The 14581-nt window shown below is 42.4% G+C and overlaps 1 protein-coding gene across 5 annotated transcripts in view; it reads right to left on the bottom strand.

Moving 5' to 3' along the window:
* Positions 1 to 957: 957 nt before the first annotated feature.
* LOC147149614 (transcription initiation factor TFIID subunit 4) overlaps positions 958 to 14581 on the bottom strand; it is an 89233-nt gene continuing 75609 nt past the window's right edge. For all 5 annotated transcript variants that reach the window (XM_086025154.1, XM_086025155.1, XM_086025156.1 and 2 more), the window contains one exon: positions 958 to 3414. In XM_086025154.1, the coding sequence (XP_085881280.1) occupies positions 3238 to 3414 (177 nt within the window). In that variant the 3' untranslated portion in view covers positions 958 to 3237. The remainder of the gene's footprint in view (positions 3415 to 14581) is intronic.

Genomic DNA, 14581 nt, shown 5'->3' with positions numbered 1-14581 from the left:
TTCAAATGTACACAGTTTAAAGTATACATATGTTACCTCTTTTTTTCAGTTTGTTGCTGCTTCCAACGAGATGTTTTTAAATTAAACTAAAACCTTTCGAGACATGATTCTTGTTGGACAGTCACAATATACATCCCAAAATTTGAGAAATATATATACACTTAAAACTGCTGGGTCAAACTAAACAATTTTGGTAAAAAAAAAAAAAAATGGAGCGACTAACTTTGGGCAATTTTGGGGGGTTATTTTCTACAAAAAAAAAAACAAAAAAAACTATTGTACAAAACAACCTAGAAAGTTGAGTCAAATTGACCCAAGCAGCAGGTTGGTCCAATTTGTTTGACAAAAATTGGGTCATTTTTGACACAACAGTTGTAAGAGTGTATAAATATGCAGACCACTTTTTAGAATTTAGGAACAGGAACACTATTGCTTTCAAAAACATAACGTGATTTACTCATAGAAGTCTTCTTTCTAGGAAAGTGTTGTTTAAAAAAAAAATTAAAGTGAAAAGTTTTTCAGGTCACTTTATTTTACAGAAATGTATTACAATTAAAAAAAAAGGTGTAACGACAAAAAAAAAGTTTTGTTTTGTTTTTTTATGAAGTGAAAAAAAAAGATTATGCAATGAGAAAAAAAAGAGAGCCCTTTGCACTGGAAAAAATATATAGTATGTGGTTATTGTGTTTGCTTCAGACCATTTGTTGGGTTAGGATAGTGAATCTTTTAGACATGCATTAAAAATGTATTAAAAATGAAATATAGCAAGAGCACATATTTTGCACCCACACACATTTAAAATGGTATTTTTCTCATCCATCTGGGTAGGAAGTGCGTGGTCCTATATGCCCCCTCCCCCGGTACAACTGATGAAATATTGTGGCCCCCTCCACCTATTACATTGCCCTTCCCCGCTGTAGACATTTTAATGCTGAATGAATGAATAAAAGCCAGCTCTTGTCAGTTTAGTAAACAGCTTATTTATTGCTTTATAAAATAGGTACAAATACATCAGTATTGTTTGTTGTTGGTTTTTTTTTTTTTGTCATTTCACACAAACAGTAAAATTCCAAGATATGTACAAGAGTTTACCAAAAATAACGTGGTTCTAATAAACACATAAGTCTTGTAAACAGTATTTACAAAATATCCTTACAGTGAAAGTTTTATTTTCCCATTTTTTTTTAAAATCATTTTATTTGTTTAATATTGTCCCGAGGTTTTGGCTAAACAAAAAAAAAAAAAAGCTGCAAGCAGTAAAAACGCCAAAAGCAAACAAGTTTGTTATAAAAAAAAAAATAATAAAATAAAATAAAAAATCAGTCGAGATCGCTGCTTTTGTGCTTGTCGAAGCGCAGAAAATAGCGGAAAATGTGCATAAAAGCCAAATGATTAAAAGAAAACAAACTGTAATGGCAAAATGAAAATACCGTATATTACAAGATGTGACTTTTGAAGCAAAGTGTCAATACTGTTTCAAAGTTTACATTTCTTAGCAACATTAAACAGAGAGCTTTAAGTTGCCAGCTAAAACAGGGACTTTATAAAAAAAAAAACCAAAAAAAAAACAACTAAATATTAACACAATAAAATAAAAAGTGCTGTCAAAACTCACAACAAAGCGCAACCAACAGTTTGAAACATTTCAATTCATCCAAAGAGAAAAACTGCATAGGCCGAGATATTACATTAAATTATCAGTCATTAAAACAAACAAACGACGTACGTTAGCGTACAAGGATGATTTTGCGTTTATACATTTAGAAAGTCGTTGAACGATGCAACATGATGTGTAACAACAAGCCTGAATGCCTCATTCTTTCTCCACTGCATGTGAGTTGACTCATGTGCAGGGAAAAAAATAAAAATCAAAAAATAAAAAACACTTGATGGATTTGAAACATTCGGTGTGGGGGGGGGGGGGGGGGTTCTCCATTTTTTTTGTTCTTCAGACATTTGCACAAAACTGCACACGTCTGCAGTCATAAAAACAAAGTGTGTGGGATGAACTTGTAACTATGGCAACCAGCCCGTCTCGTAACAAACACAAACAGGTGAACAAAATAAAAGTGTACGAAGGCGTATTGAGGCCGCTGAAATGATTTTTTTTTTTTTTTTTTAAATTAGAGACTACAATCATATTATTATGAAAATAAAGTCAAAGTTTTCTTTCGAGAGAAAAAAGTGTTACTTAGTAATAACATTATGTAAAAAATAAAAGGCGCATCACAATAAGGGTATAACGCTGGTTTTCTTTTCATGATGTACTTTTTTGTGAAATAAAATGTTGTTTTTTTTCACAAATCACATTACGAGATAAACTAAGAATATATTTTTTTTAGCTGCAAAGTCTTGGCGGAAAAAAACTATGTGTCATTTATGGGAAAAGTGGTACTTTTGGAGCAAAAGTATCCAATTTTCACGCCCAAAAAAAGCTCATCATAAGTTCTGAGAAAAAAAGTTGAGGTGTCATTTTCACAAATATTTCCTAACATTTTGGGACAAATCAGGTCTTTTCTTTTTCTTTTTTTTTTTTTTTTTCCTTCAGAATAAAAGCTGAGGAAGAGTAAAGACGAAACTGAAAAATGAGGTCACTTTTTCAAATTCTAATATTTCAAGAATGAACTTTGTCAATGTTAGGGGAGCATTCCTTTTTTTTCCTCGCCATTTTTAAAAATATGAATTTCGTGGAAAAATCTCATAATCCCACTTTCATTTTGGAACATGACACCCTATTTTTTGTCAATATTTGCTGATATTTTTGAATGGGCTCACACAGCCATTGTCGCCGAAACCGCATACAACAAAAGTGAACACACCCCTGGGTGAAAATGTGCAATTTGGATTCAATTAGGGGCGGACGACTTGTTCGCACGTCCGCCTCACAGTACAGAGGTCCCAGGGTTGTTGTAAACTTGGGGACAAAAAAAAAAAAAAAAGAAAAGAAATGACACCGAACTATTTACATGCCTGACTCGGACTCGGTTGGCTGCTAAAATGTTTGAAACGCACGGTGGCCTTCCAACGTAATCGTCACGACGCAACATGAGAAGAAAAGCAAGACAGCAAAGACACAAGCAACGCAAATGTTCCCGTGACCTTTTCTCCCCCCGTTTTTTTTTTTTTCGAACGGGCGAAAATGTATATGGAAGCCGACTGACGCCGAGCGTCCGAGCTGACACCCGATCCGAAGGCACATGGCTAGAGGGGGGGGGGGGGGGGTCGAGGAGGCGGAGGCTACTTGAGGAGGGCGCGGTAGAGCAGCAGCGAATGGGCCGTGTCTCGCTCCTGCTCCATGTAGAAGATGAAGTCCCTGAGGTTGACGCGGGTGATGCGCTGACGGGCGTACTGGCGAGATGACGGCGAGGGCGTGGACGACGAGGCGGCCGGGGAGCCCGCAGCGCTTCCCGACAGCTTTGACCGCAAAGAGAAAACAGGAAGATGATTTAGCGTCACTCACATGTTCTTCAATACAACGGGAAGCGGAATAAAAGGTGTTCGAATCGCAAGTTTTAGTGATGTACACATAAAAAAAAAAAAAAAAAAAACATGAGATCAAAGATAAATCGTTGCAAAACTTTTTTTCCGCTATTAATGTGACTACTTGTACAACTCGATTGAAAAAAAAAATGAAATCTATTGAGAGTCTACTCCACGTTGAACACGAGTTTGAACGTGACCGGTTGATTCTGAACACAGCCGAATCCGCACTTATAGGGGGGGGGGGGGGGGGGCGGGGGGGGTTCCCTACAGGGTGACACGGGAGTGGATTTTCACATCTCACTCCTACAGAAAAAAATCGTCCCATCCCAGACCATAGTTAAAAAAAAAAAAAAAAAAAAAATCCTGTCCTATCCCGTCCTGTCCAGGTGACTCCCATTTCATCCTGATCCCACTCTTGTACGGCTCCCATTTTGGAGGTCAGCTACATAAAAAAAAAAAAAAACAAGCAGACAAACAGTGTGTCTTCCCCTCTTCCTCACGGACCCGGTGAGGTTACCGGATAATCCGGCTCCCGTCCGCTCCCGAGAATTTTTTATCCTGTACCGTCCCATTCCCGTGATCAAAGGTAAAGTTGACTTCCGCGGGATTCACCAAATAATGTCAGCCTCTCGTGCGCTCACTTGTGCAATCAGCGACCCCCCCAGTGGTTCATTTCTACTCCCGCGCTCACAACCAACGCAGCACGCTCCGTGGTGAACATGTTTGCGACTTCCTCCAGACGCAAACTTTAGTTTTAGTTGCTTTTTTTTTTCCACTCCTTATATGTGTATCGGGAGTCTGCTGACTGCGCTCGAGGATTACATACAATAGAGAATTGCTTTTGGAACTTAGATTGATTTTGATGCAAACCCTGAATAAATAGCAACGCGGCATCGTCGGCCATCTTGAGTTGAACGCCATCTACAGCGGAGACCGCCTCAGGCAAAAACAAAAGGTGGCGGAGTGTCCTGGGTGTCATGAAAACGGCACAACACATCTGTGGAGTGGCTTTCACTTCACGACACCACAGATCTGACAGTTGCGCCACTTTTCAAACTTCTTCCAATTGGCAGATGCCACAGGAGCATCACAGCTAGAACAAGACTTGAAAAAAAAAAAAAAAAAAAAAAAAAAATGTACCCACATGCCATCAAACTCTTGAAGAAATGACATCACAAGCTGTGACATTGCGCAACATTTTTCTTCCGGAGTCCTGCTCACTTGAACGTTTACACTGTGCAATATCTCGGCACCCGGCAATTTAATAGTCGAATGCCTGCATTTTTGAAAACTAAATACAGTACGTACTTTTTTTTTTTTTTCAATTAAGTCGACTGTTACTACTGTCGGATTTGAATACACTGTGATTTTTTTTTTTTTTTAATCGTTTTAAAATTTGGGAGTTACATTGCCTAACCACCCAATTTTCTTCACGATTTATCCTTAATTACCTAAAATTGCAGTTTTTATTTTTGATATCCTTTGTATAAGTGGAGGGAGATTAGCAAAAGTAATATGCTTTTATTACGCATATACCAAATAAAAATCTTGACTCCTTAATCTCAAAAAGATGATTTTTATTTTTTCAATTTGACCCCAAAACTGACATAAAAGTCCCACAGGTCTCTTCAAGACAAAAAGGTCATATTTTTCAGGGGATTTTTTTTAAATGCCCTGAAAAAAAAGAACTAATCTAAGTTTTCAGAAAACATCAAGCGAAAATGCCATATTTTTCAGGGGATTTTTTTTTTTAAATGTCCTGAAAAAAATAGGCAAATTTTTCTGAAAACTTCAAGAGAAAATGCCATATTTTTCAGGGGATTCTTTTTTTTTTAAATGCCCTGAAAAAAAAAAGAACTAAGCAAATTTTTCAGAAAACCTCAAGAGAAAATGCCATATTTTTCAGGGATTTTTTTTAAATGCCCTGCAAAAAAATAGGCAAATTTTTCAGAAAACTTCAAGAGATAATGCCATATTTTTCAGGGATTTTTTTTTTTTTAATGCAACGAAAAAAATAGGCTAATTTTTCAGAAAACGTCAAGAGAAAATGCCGTATTTTTCAGGGATTTTTTTTTTTTTTTAAATGCCCTGGAAAAAAAAAAAAAAAAAAAAATCAGAAAACTAATTAAGTACAAAGGTGATTTATTTGAGAAAAAAAAAAAGCATTTTTCTATTAACTCATTCACTGCCATTGACAAATTGACTTGTCTTTTCACAGTCCGGCCATTCAATCCCAGGAATTTATTCATATATATTTTTTTCAATTTGTTTGTAATGTTATGGTAAAAGAGGGTCTGAAAATGTCTGGCAGTGAATGAGTTAAAGGTCATATTCCAAAAATAAAATATAAAAAAGGTATTGTCCGCCATTGCTTTCTGCGTATGTTGAGATTAAAAATTAAAACTAGACTAAACAAGAAACATTCTATGTTGGCTTTTCTGTTTGAGTGAGCTCATACTATTGGACTTTATTGTCTTTGGGATCGTTTCCTTGGTGAACCACAACACTGGGGCGTAAACAGCGCTTCAAGTAGTCTCTCCATTCACTACATTCCACGAGTGTTGATGAAAAGGAATGTCTACTGGTCAAAATGTTATCGGATGTGAGATTTCAGATTATTTTGCCCTTTCGGCTATCTGAGAAAAAAAACCTTCGCAACAGCAGGGAAAAACAAAGCTTTTAGGGCTTGGACGGCTATCGGCAGTCACTGCTAATAAACAATACCACTCATCGTGGCTCTTTGTGTTTGTTGTTCTATAAAGAAGGAACACGGGCGGCTACATAGCAGCTGATGGGAATCAATTAGCGCGCGCATGAAAAGAAAGGTGGTCGAGTGCCAAGTCGAAGTGAAGTAAACAAGACGGAGTGTGGACGATTACGCTGATTGCAACATTGTATAAACACAGCACACGGTGCGGACGGGACCTAATTGTTCACATGTGACGCGTTTGAACCGTCTACCAGCGGACTCGGCAAACCTTGACAACGTTACTTACTGTAAATCGCTTACCAAACGCGCTTCCAGAGAGACGAGGGAAAAAGATTGCTGTCGTTCATATTGCCTTTTTCGACAAGGAAAAAAGGGAAAACGTTGCATTTTCTCCAGAATTTTTGGTTTTCAGGGAGAAAAAAAAAAAAAAAAAAAAAAAAAAAAGCCCGCTTATTCAACACCATTCACATAAAAATAAGAAAATTTGAAAAAAAAAAATTTGAAAAAAAAACGTTTTTCACAGGACAGCAACGATTTGCTTGTAGTAAAATATTCAGGGGGAATCAAAATTAAAAAAAAAAAAAAAAAAAACATTAAAAAAATTGTTATTTTGAATACAAAGCGCCGTTACTGAACACGATTCCTTCCACTATGTGGTCCACATTTGGAAAGGGGGTGCGTCTCATTCCAATCGCGTCAGTCACAGCTTGAGCGTATGTGAAAGATGAGCCCGCCCACGGCCGCGCCAATTACCGCCAATCACGAGGAAGCAACGGTGACAGCGCAGCGGAGTCGACCAATCAAAGCCATGCATGCACCTGGGCAGATGGACAGGGACTGGCCGCGGGAAACGAGGGAAACGTTGAGTGTGGCGAGGAGCGAGGGGCGAGTGCTTCCTGCGGCGACAGGGGGCGACGCTAGCCTCCAGTGACACAAATGAACACCGAAAGGTCAGCGCCTGTACGGGAAAGTCCCTAAGCGCACCAAGAGACTATACCTTGGTATCCGCGGTGACCAAGCACAACCGGGAAATAGCGCTGAGGACCGGAAACAAAAATCAAAGCAGATGCCGGCAATGTTGCATCATAGCCGATTTATGATACGGGTTAGGATAAGTGTGAGGGTAAGGGTCGGGGGTTTTGGTTAGATATGGGTAGGTTTATGGTCAGAGTCAGTGGTGAAAGTTTAACACCAAAAAATGCGTATCAAACAGACAACTGCTCCGAAATTTGGTTCAGGTATTTCCGGACCATTTACAACGGAAAGGCCCCAAAAACTATGGTTGCACTGTGCGTGCAATCAAATTCCGCATTCGACAAAACTGACAAAAATCTCTTTTGTGTTTGACAAGATGTCTTCAAAAGCTACCAAAGGTGACAATAAATTGATGTTCAGGCTACTTTTATGAGCATTTATCAAAATAAATGATGTACATGTATTTCACTTTTTTTTCCAACGATACCCGCCAACAATATTTTTAACTCATTCAACGCCAGACATTTTCAGACCCTCTTTTACCCTAACGAAAAAATTTGGAAAACAATCTAAATAAGTCTAAATGAATTCCTGGCATCTGATATTTTTTTTTATATTTTATGACGGAAACACCAAACAGCTGGTTGAAACAGAATGCTACGAGTCCGATTTTTGGACTAATGCATGCCAAACGGGACCGAGCTGTACTGCTGGGTAGAAAGAGGACACTGAGGCTCGGATATTTCGGAACCCTTTACAATGGAAAATGTAAAAAAAAAAAAAAAAGAAAAAAAGCCGAAAATGTCAGTACTGTCAGGTCACAGCGGGTGAAAGGGAAAGCGAAGAAGAGGAAAAAAAAAAAAAAAATGAGGAGCAAGTCGGATCCACGAGGCAAAAAGCAGCATCTGTCATTTTATCTGTTGATGGGCGCTCCCAGGCGTCACGTCACACGACATATCCATCCTACGGAAGGCGCGGGAATACTTTCGATACATCGCTTTAGACGTTTGACTTGTTTGCAGGAACAGGAACATAGAGCTCAGTGGACCTGAGGAGGAGGAGGAGGAGGAGGAGGGGGAGGCGGGGAATTTAGCATGGAGGCCTTTACTTGTTCATACGTTCATCTCACGGCTACATTGCCAACTGTGCTTGTAAGCTAACAACGGGCCACATTAGCAAGCACGTTTCTCGCGTTGAGGGTGGATGTTTGAAAGCAGCAATTTCTTTTTGCCTCGCATGTTTTCTTCTTTTTTTAAAAATTTTTTTTTTTATCGTGGACAATGCAGACAATTACGTTCAAAGTGAAACTGAATGTGAAATACGCGACTAAACACGGTGCCCTGGGTTAGCAAACACGCTACATTGCCATGCGGCGCGCGACAGTATCACTGACCCCGTTTCCCGTCTTCCTCCCCGCTTCTGCTCGCCAGTCCCCAGCCGAGCGGCGGTGATGCTCGTCGGTGTCCGAAGGAATTCACATTTGAGCGCTTTATTGTGTGAGGGGGTAGGGGGTGGGCGGTGGTGGGGGGGGGGGGGCGGAAGGCGCCGTTGACAGGGGGCGGCGGTGAGTGCTTCTTGATGATCTCGGGCTTTGAACCCCGAGTGGCACCTAGCGCCTTGATGCCGGAGCCAATATTGGATTTGGCCCAGGTCACGGCTTAGGGCGGTGGGTTAATAGCCCGCTTTGCCAGGCACACACTTCAGATCGGCCCCCGCCCCGGCCAACCTGCTGCCTCAGCACTACATCACCACACGCGCGCACACACGCGCATGTGCGCGCACACACATTTCCCCAGGTAGCGGCATGATGGCTACGAGTCTCGGCGAAGTGCAAAACGCTGCGGATGCTGAAGGGAAAAATGGCGTCGTTCTCCCATGTTGGCTGAGGACTCGATACGCCTTCATGATGCATTTGATGATGCAACATTATTACTTTGATGGCGGTGAAAATAAAACAACAAAAAAAAAACATGTTAAACTCTAATGTCTCTGCTGAAGGCAAAGAAGGACAAATACAGCAGAACACATAGACCATGTATTTTCTTTTGTATTAAGTTGAGTTGGCTATGGTGCAAAAAACGTACAGCTCGGTGGAAACTACGGATCAAGACCCGATAGCTGTGTCAAAAAATTCCTCGGCTGAGTCCTCCGAAGGGCACTTCGCAAGCCGGGTTCCTTTGCAACCTCCGAAGTTGGACGCAGCAAATGTTTTTCCGGCCATTTTTAACCAAACCAGACTGAAGCGTGATGTAGGGCTGTAACGATTCACTGAAGCCCCGATTCGATTCAGCTTTCGATTTTCAGTTCCCAATTTTCGATTTGATGCGATTTTTTTAAAATCGCTAGCATGCTTGTCACCCGTGCGCTCGTGTGGTGCCGCAGCCATCCACAAACGCAAAAGGCAATGATGTTGGGCGCAAGCGCATAATTTGATCTACACATTCAAAATGTGCTACGCGCCTGGAATGGAAAAAAAAATTTGAAAGACATCATTATTTAGCGCTCTAATATATTCTAATGACCTAGGTATGTTGTCTTTTCTTCGGTGTTGCTGTACAGGGCTCGTGAGTGCCGAGATGTCCAAGTTCCTCTCGTCTCTATTCAAAGCGATTATTCGATTAATCGGTTTGAATCCATTTTTATCGATTCGTCGTTACATCCCTAGCGTGAAGCGGGACACAACGGGTACTGTGGTTGGAACCCCCCCCCCCCCCCCAAAACTTTACTACACAGTACTGCACAGCGGAAACGGGTCATAACGGGTTTGATAACGGACTTTACGATGGAAACGGCAATGAGTGAGTGAGCGAGCGCCAGGCGTCGGCGCTTTCCCACACGTTCGCCTACACACCGCATTTGAGCTAAGGAACGCTGCCTCATCCCTCTGCACTGTTTACAGTGCCGAGCCTAATGCAACAACTCCGCCGCCCCTGCCCTCAGCCCCCCCCCCCCCTTAATCTCTGCACTTGGCCCAAAACGTCTCTCCTACGGCCGCCATTAATCAGCAACAGAGACTTCTTCTCTCGCTCTCTTGCCTTGCCCTCCCCGGCCCCCTCTTTGCCAAACGCCCACAGACACGCTGGATGAGGCCATTTTGAAAGAGTTAACAGATGTCGGCTGATTGGCCCCGGGCACTCCAACATTGCCAGGGTGATGTATTTGATGTGGAGTTTATTCAGCTCTAATAAATGTATCAAGAATTATAATAATAATTCACAGATGTACATGATCAGATTATGAGGCAGAGCACCTCTTTGAAGCCAAGCGGCCAAGATGCCAAGATTAACACAACCAGAAAGGGAATGAAATGGTTCGGTCCACCCGTAATCACCGAGAGTTTCGAAAAGGACAAAAGGCCTCTGTTGCCTTGACAGGTTCCCCTTCTATGGAACTACCATTGCTATCCAAACTTAAGAGAAAAGGCAAAGACACTGGTTCCATTTTGATGTTAAAAAGCAATGTAGGTCAAGATATGCAAAGACAGATGGTGCTTCTTCCCCCCCCATAAAATTGAACATTTCAAGGAGCCTTTACCATGGAAACGCCAAATAAATGCAGAGCAAACCAAACTGAACCGTGCTGCTCGGTGGAAACAGGAGTGAGATATTTCCCACCCTTTACAATGGACGGACGGGCCACGGAAGGCAAACTGAATGGTGGAGAATCTTTCCGATAAAACAATTGCGGAGAGCAGAACCGAACCGCGCTGTTTACTTGGAAACAGTTAAACGGTCGAAACTGTTCGGTTCCGACCAAGCGGGACAGTTCAGTTCCATTAGATTGAATGCCATGAAGGCTTTCCCGTGGTAAGATGTGAGCCGCCGTGTCCTGTTTCCAACTGAATGACACGCGGCGATTTTGTAAAAGGGTCCCGAAATATCTGACCTATAGTGTTTATTTTTTATTTATTTATTTTTGTTATGATGGCGTACAGTGCGCCGGGTACGTTCGGCGACCCTCTTGACAAATCGGCTCATTTTACTGTTTTGGCTGATTGGTGCTTCATTGGCAAACAAACGCTCATTCAGTGCCAGATCCTCTTTTACGCTGATGTTTGAAAAGTATTTAAAAATAAGGGAATAAGTTCCTGGTATGGAATGGCCGGACTGCGAAAAGATAAATGAATGATGTCCTTGGCAGTGAATGAGTTAATATGCTTTGTGAGCGCGCCTTTTCAAATATGTCTTTTGCTTTAGGACCATCTACAAGTAGTTTGTTGTGAAAGTCATTGGCTTGAATCCATTTGACGTTTCTTTCAGTAGACATCTAACGCCCCCCCCCCCCCCAAAAAAAAAAGAGAAATTGCATAATTTGCCACATCAACGAGTCACATGGCACAAAGAAAAACCCACAAGGGTCAATGAAACTGACAAGACATAAATTTGACATATTTGTCTCGAATATGTGCAAGTTACAACGAAATTCCAAGATTTCCTGTTTCCACCGAGCAGTACAGTCTGGGTCGGTAGACTTTTATTTATTTTTTTATTTTTTTGCAATTTCGATTGTAAAGAGTCTGATGTTGCTGACCCGCCGTCTCCTGGTTCCATTTGATTGTCCGTTTTGGGCATTACCGTCAAAAAGAGTTCTGAAATTTCGGACCTACAAGTGTCTTGTTTCAATCAGGCGGTTTGTTTTGTTTCTGTGAGCTGTTTTCATTTGGAAGATTTTCAAGATATCAGCTTGTTTCAACCGAGCATTGGGGTGCGCTTCGGCATTTTCCTTGTGAAGGTTCTCAAAATACGTTCGCCGTAGTCTGCTATTGCCACCAAGCGGTATGTTTCAGTTTGTGTTCCCTTTGGAATGGGTGGCAAACTATCTGACCCCGTGGTGGACTGTGCGTTTCCGATCTTACGCTCCGGTGCCGGATGCAGCAAAATAGCCCAATCGTTTTAGTCTTATTTTCCTTTTCTGCTTCGGTTAACACCGTTTGTGTGATTTGCAAAACGGGTTCAGAATGCCTTACTAGTCTTGGGATTTCATAGACAAGACAAGACTCTGGTGCTGGATGCACACAACTAGCTTAAAACGCCTTTTCTTACCATGCTCATTTTTTTTTTTTTTTGCTTCTGTGACAATAAAACTGAGGTGACTTGCCAGAAAGCCCCAGAATGCCAAGACAATCTGGAGATTTCGTTTGTACCCTGCATCGATTCCAGACACCTCTACGCCAGTGTCCTGCTTCATGTCATCTTGCGGTCCACAAAAAGAAACGTTGAAGGGATTGAAGGGGCCGACTTCCACAACAAACTACTTGTATTTATTCCGCGAGTAAAGGGATAGCATATGTTTGGAGAGGGCCGCTCCCAGAACCCATTTATAGCGTATAAAGCACAAAAACAGCTCGGCAGTTCCGTGGCAATGCATAGCAACCACGCTGGATTTCAGTCAAGGAGAAAGAAGGCAAAAAAGCCCCCCCCCCTCCCCAAAAAAAAAAAAAAAAAAAAAAAAAAAAGAACACCTTATTACTTCTAACTCCTGCAAGCCATTTTGGTCTCCAAAGGTTTTGGAGCGCCGCAGGCCATGTGTCTGCAGTGTTTCGGGAAATGACTTGCCTTCGCACGAACACTGCTGTGTTCTGCAGCGCTGCTGCCCCCCAGCATCCCCCGCTCAATTTCTGCTTAACCCCTTCCTGCCTTGCCTTGCACTGACTCACTGCTACAGAGCCGCTGTCACATTGTGGAGAAGTGCGGTGGGGTGGTGGGGGTTGGGGGGGGGACGGTTTAGGGGGAACGAAGCGGACCAGCTTTTTACGCCAGCTAGCGCATTAGCTCCTCGTCTTAGTTGGCCACTTGAGCGTGTGATGGCGTTTGACAAAGGTGGCGCGAATAGGAGGAAGGGGGGGGGGGGGTGGTAGTGGGCTCCGGGAGGGAGAAAGACGCAGTTCCACTCTGGCTCCCACAATGCAGCAGTGTGTATCAACGGCGGATTAAATCTGCAAACTCGTTGACACAACACATAATTAAAACATCTTCGCTCCGGGTCAGGAATTTTCTAATTAGCGGTGTACTGACAAAGCTGCAATTCCATCGCCCTGAGTTTCAAAGTCCACAGGTTAGCGCTAAGATGAAAGGACCGGCCCGGGGGCGCTCACTCTCCTGCGGGTTCGGGAAGGGGGAGCGGCGCACATGCACAATTCCTCAGAAGACAGTCACGAGGTCACCGCAGCTAAACACCCGGAACCTGCCTTCCAAACAAAAGCAAACTTCCCCTGCCTGGAAACACTTTTTTTACAACCCCTTGGAGCCACTTTAAGGCTTAATTAGCTGTTATTTAGCACAGCGGCTTGCTAACATTGAATGCTCCCATATTGGTTCTCGTGGCGGCGCGTTAGCGCTAGCGCCTAGCCTCACACACGAGAGTGCCTGGGTTTAGTCTTGATGTTTGATTGTAACCCTGCAGAGATTTCGAACTTTCTGTGCCGGATGCAGCAAAGCGGCCCCAGAAAGCGATCTTTTGTTCTTAGCCATACTTGGGGGGGATATTTTGGGGGTTTTTATCCCGTTGGACGACACGTGACCTGAGACCAAGCTCTTAAGACACCTTGTTACTAAATCCAGAAAAATATCCCCTGCTGCCAGGTTTCTTTTCACAGACTTTATAGTATTGAGATTTCATTGTACACGGTGTGGTTTCAAAAAACACTCTGCCGGATGGAGTAACGCATCCCGGGCGTCCAATGTTTTTTTTTCTTAGCCCATTCTTGGTTATTTTGAGCTGTGTGTTTGGGCTATTTATCCTGTCGGAGGACCCACCTCCACGGTAGCCTTTTTTTCTTCCAAAGTTCCATGTTTAGTTCGTAGCCAGTTTTGTGTTCTGCGTTTTGGGTCATTCTCCTTTAATGTGGATCCGTCACCATGCCTTATGACACCAGGTAGCATATTTCATTCCAGATTTCTTTATTTCTCTAACCCAGCACTGGTTCAAGACACCGGATGCAGCTAAGCAGCCTCAGAGTCCGGTGTTTTGTTCTTAGCCGTGCTTCGTTATAAGCAGCATCGCAAATAACAGTTGCAAAAAAAGAAAAAAAAAAAGTTACTCCCGAGTCACTAATGGCTTTCCGAGCTGGACGATTAACACGAGGCCAAGTATCGCAAGTACAACTTTTTTGCCCACATTAAATATTCAAAGCGTTTCATATAGAAAATGAACCCAATTAAGAGTTATAAAACAGGAGAAGCGTAATGAGTCTCAAGTCAGAGCACTCGTCTTCAGAAGCGCTTTGGCTAATGAGATCGTGTTGGTTTTGCGCATGCCGCCGCACGTCCAATGGCGCACCGTCACTTTTTAATTTTTAATTCAAGTTGAATGAGAGGGTGGCGACTCAGTTAATAGTGGCGGGTTGGTGTTTTTCAGGCTGGCGGGTCCGCCCCTTTGATGTCTTTCACGACAAATGCTCCGACCACTAGTTCG

This window comes from Filicampus tigris, chromosome 3, assembly GCF_054856515.1.
Source record: "Filicampus tigris isolate MCC_2025a chromosome 3, RoL_Ftig_1.0, whole genome shotgun sequence".
NCBI lineage: Eukaryota > Metazoa > Chordata > Actinopteri > Syngnathiformes > Syngnathidae > Filicampus > Filicampus tigris.
Note: the sequence above shows the minus strand (reverse complement) of the source record. Positions and strands in the feature narration are given on the sequence as shown.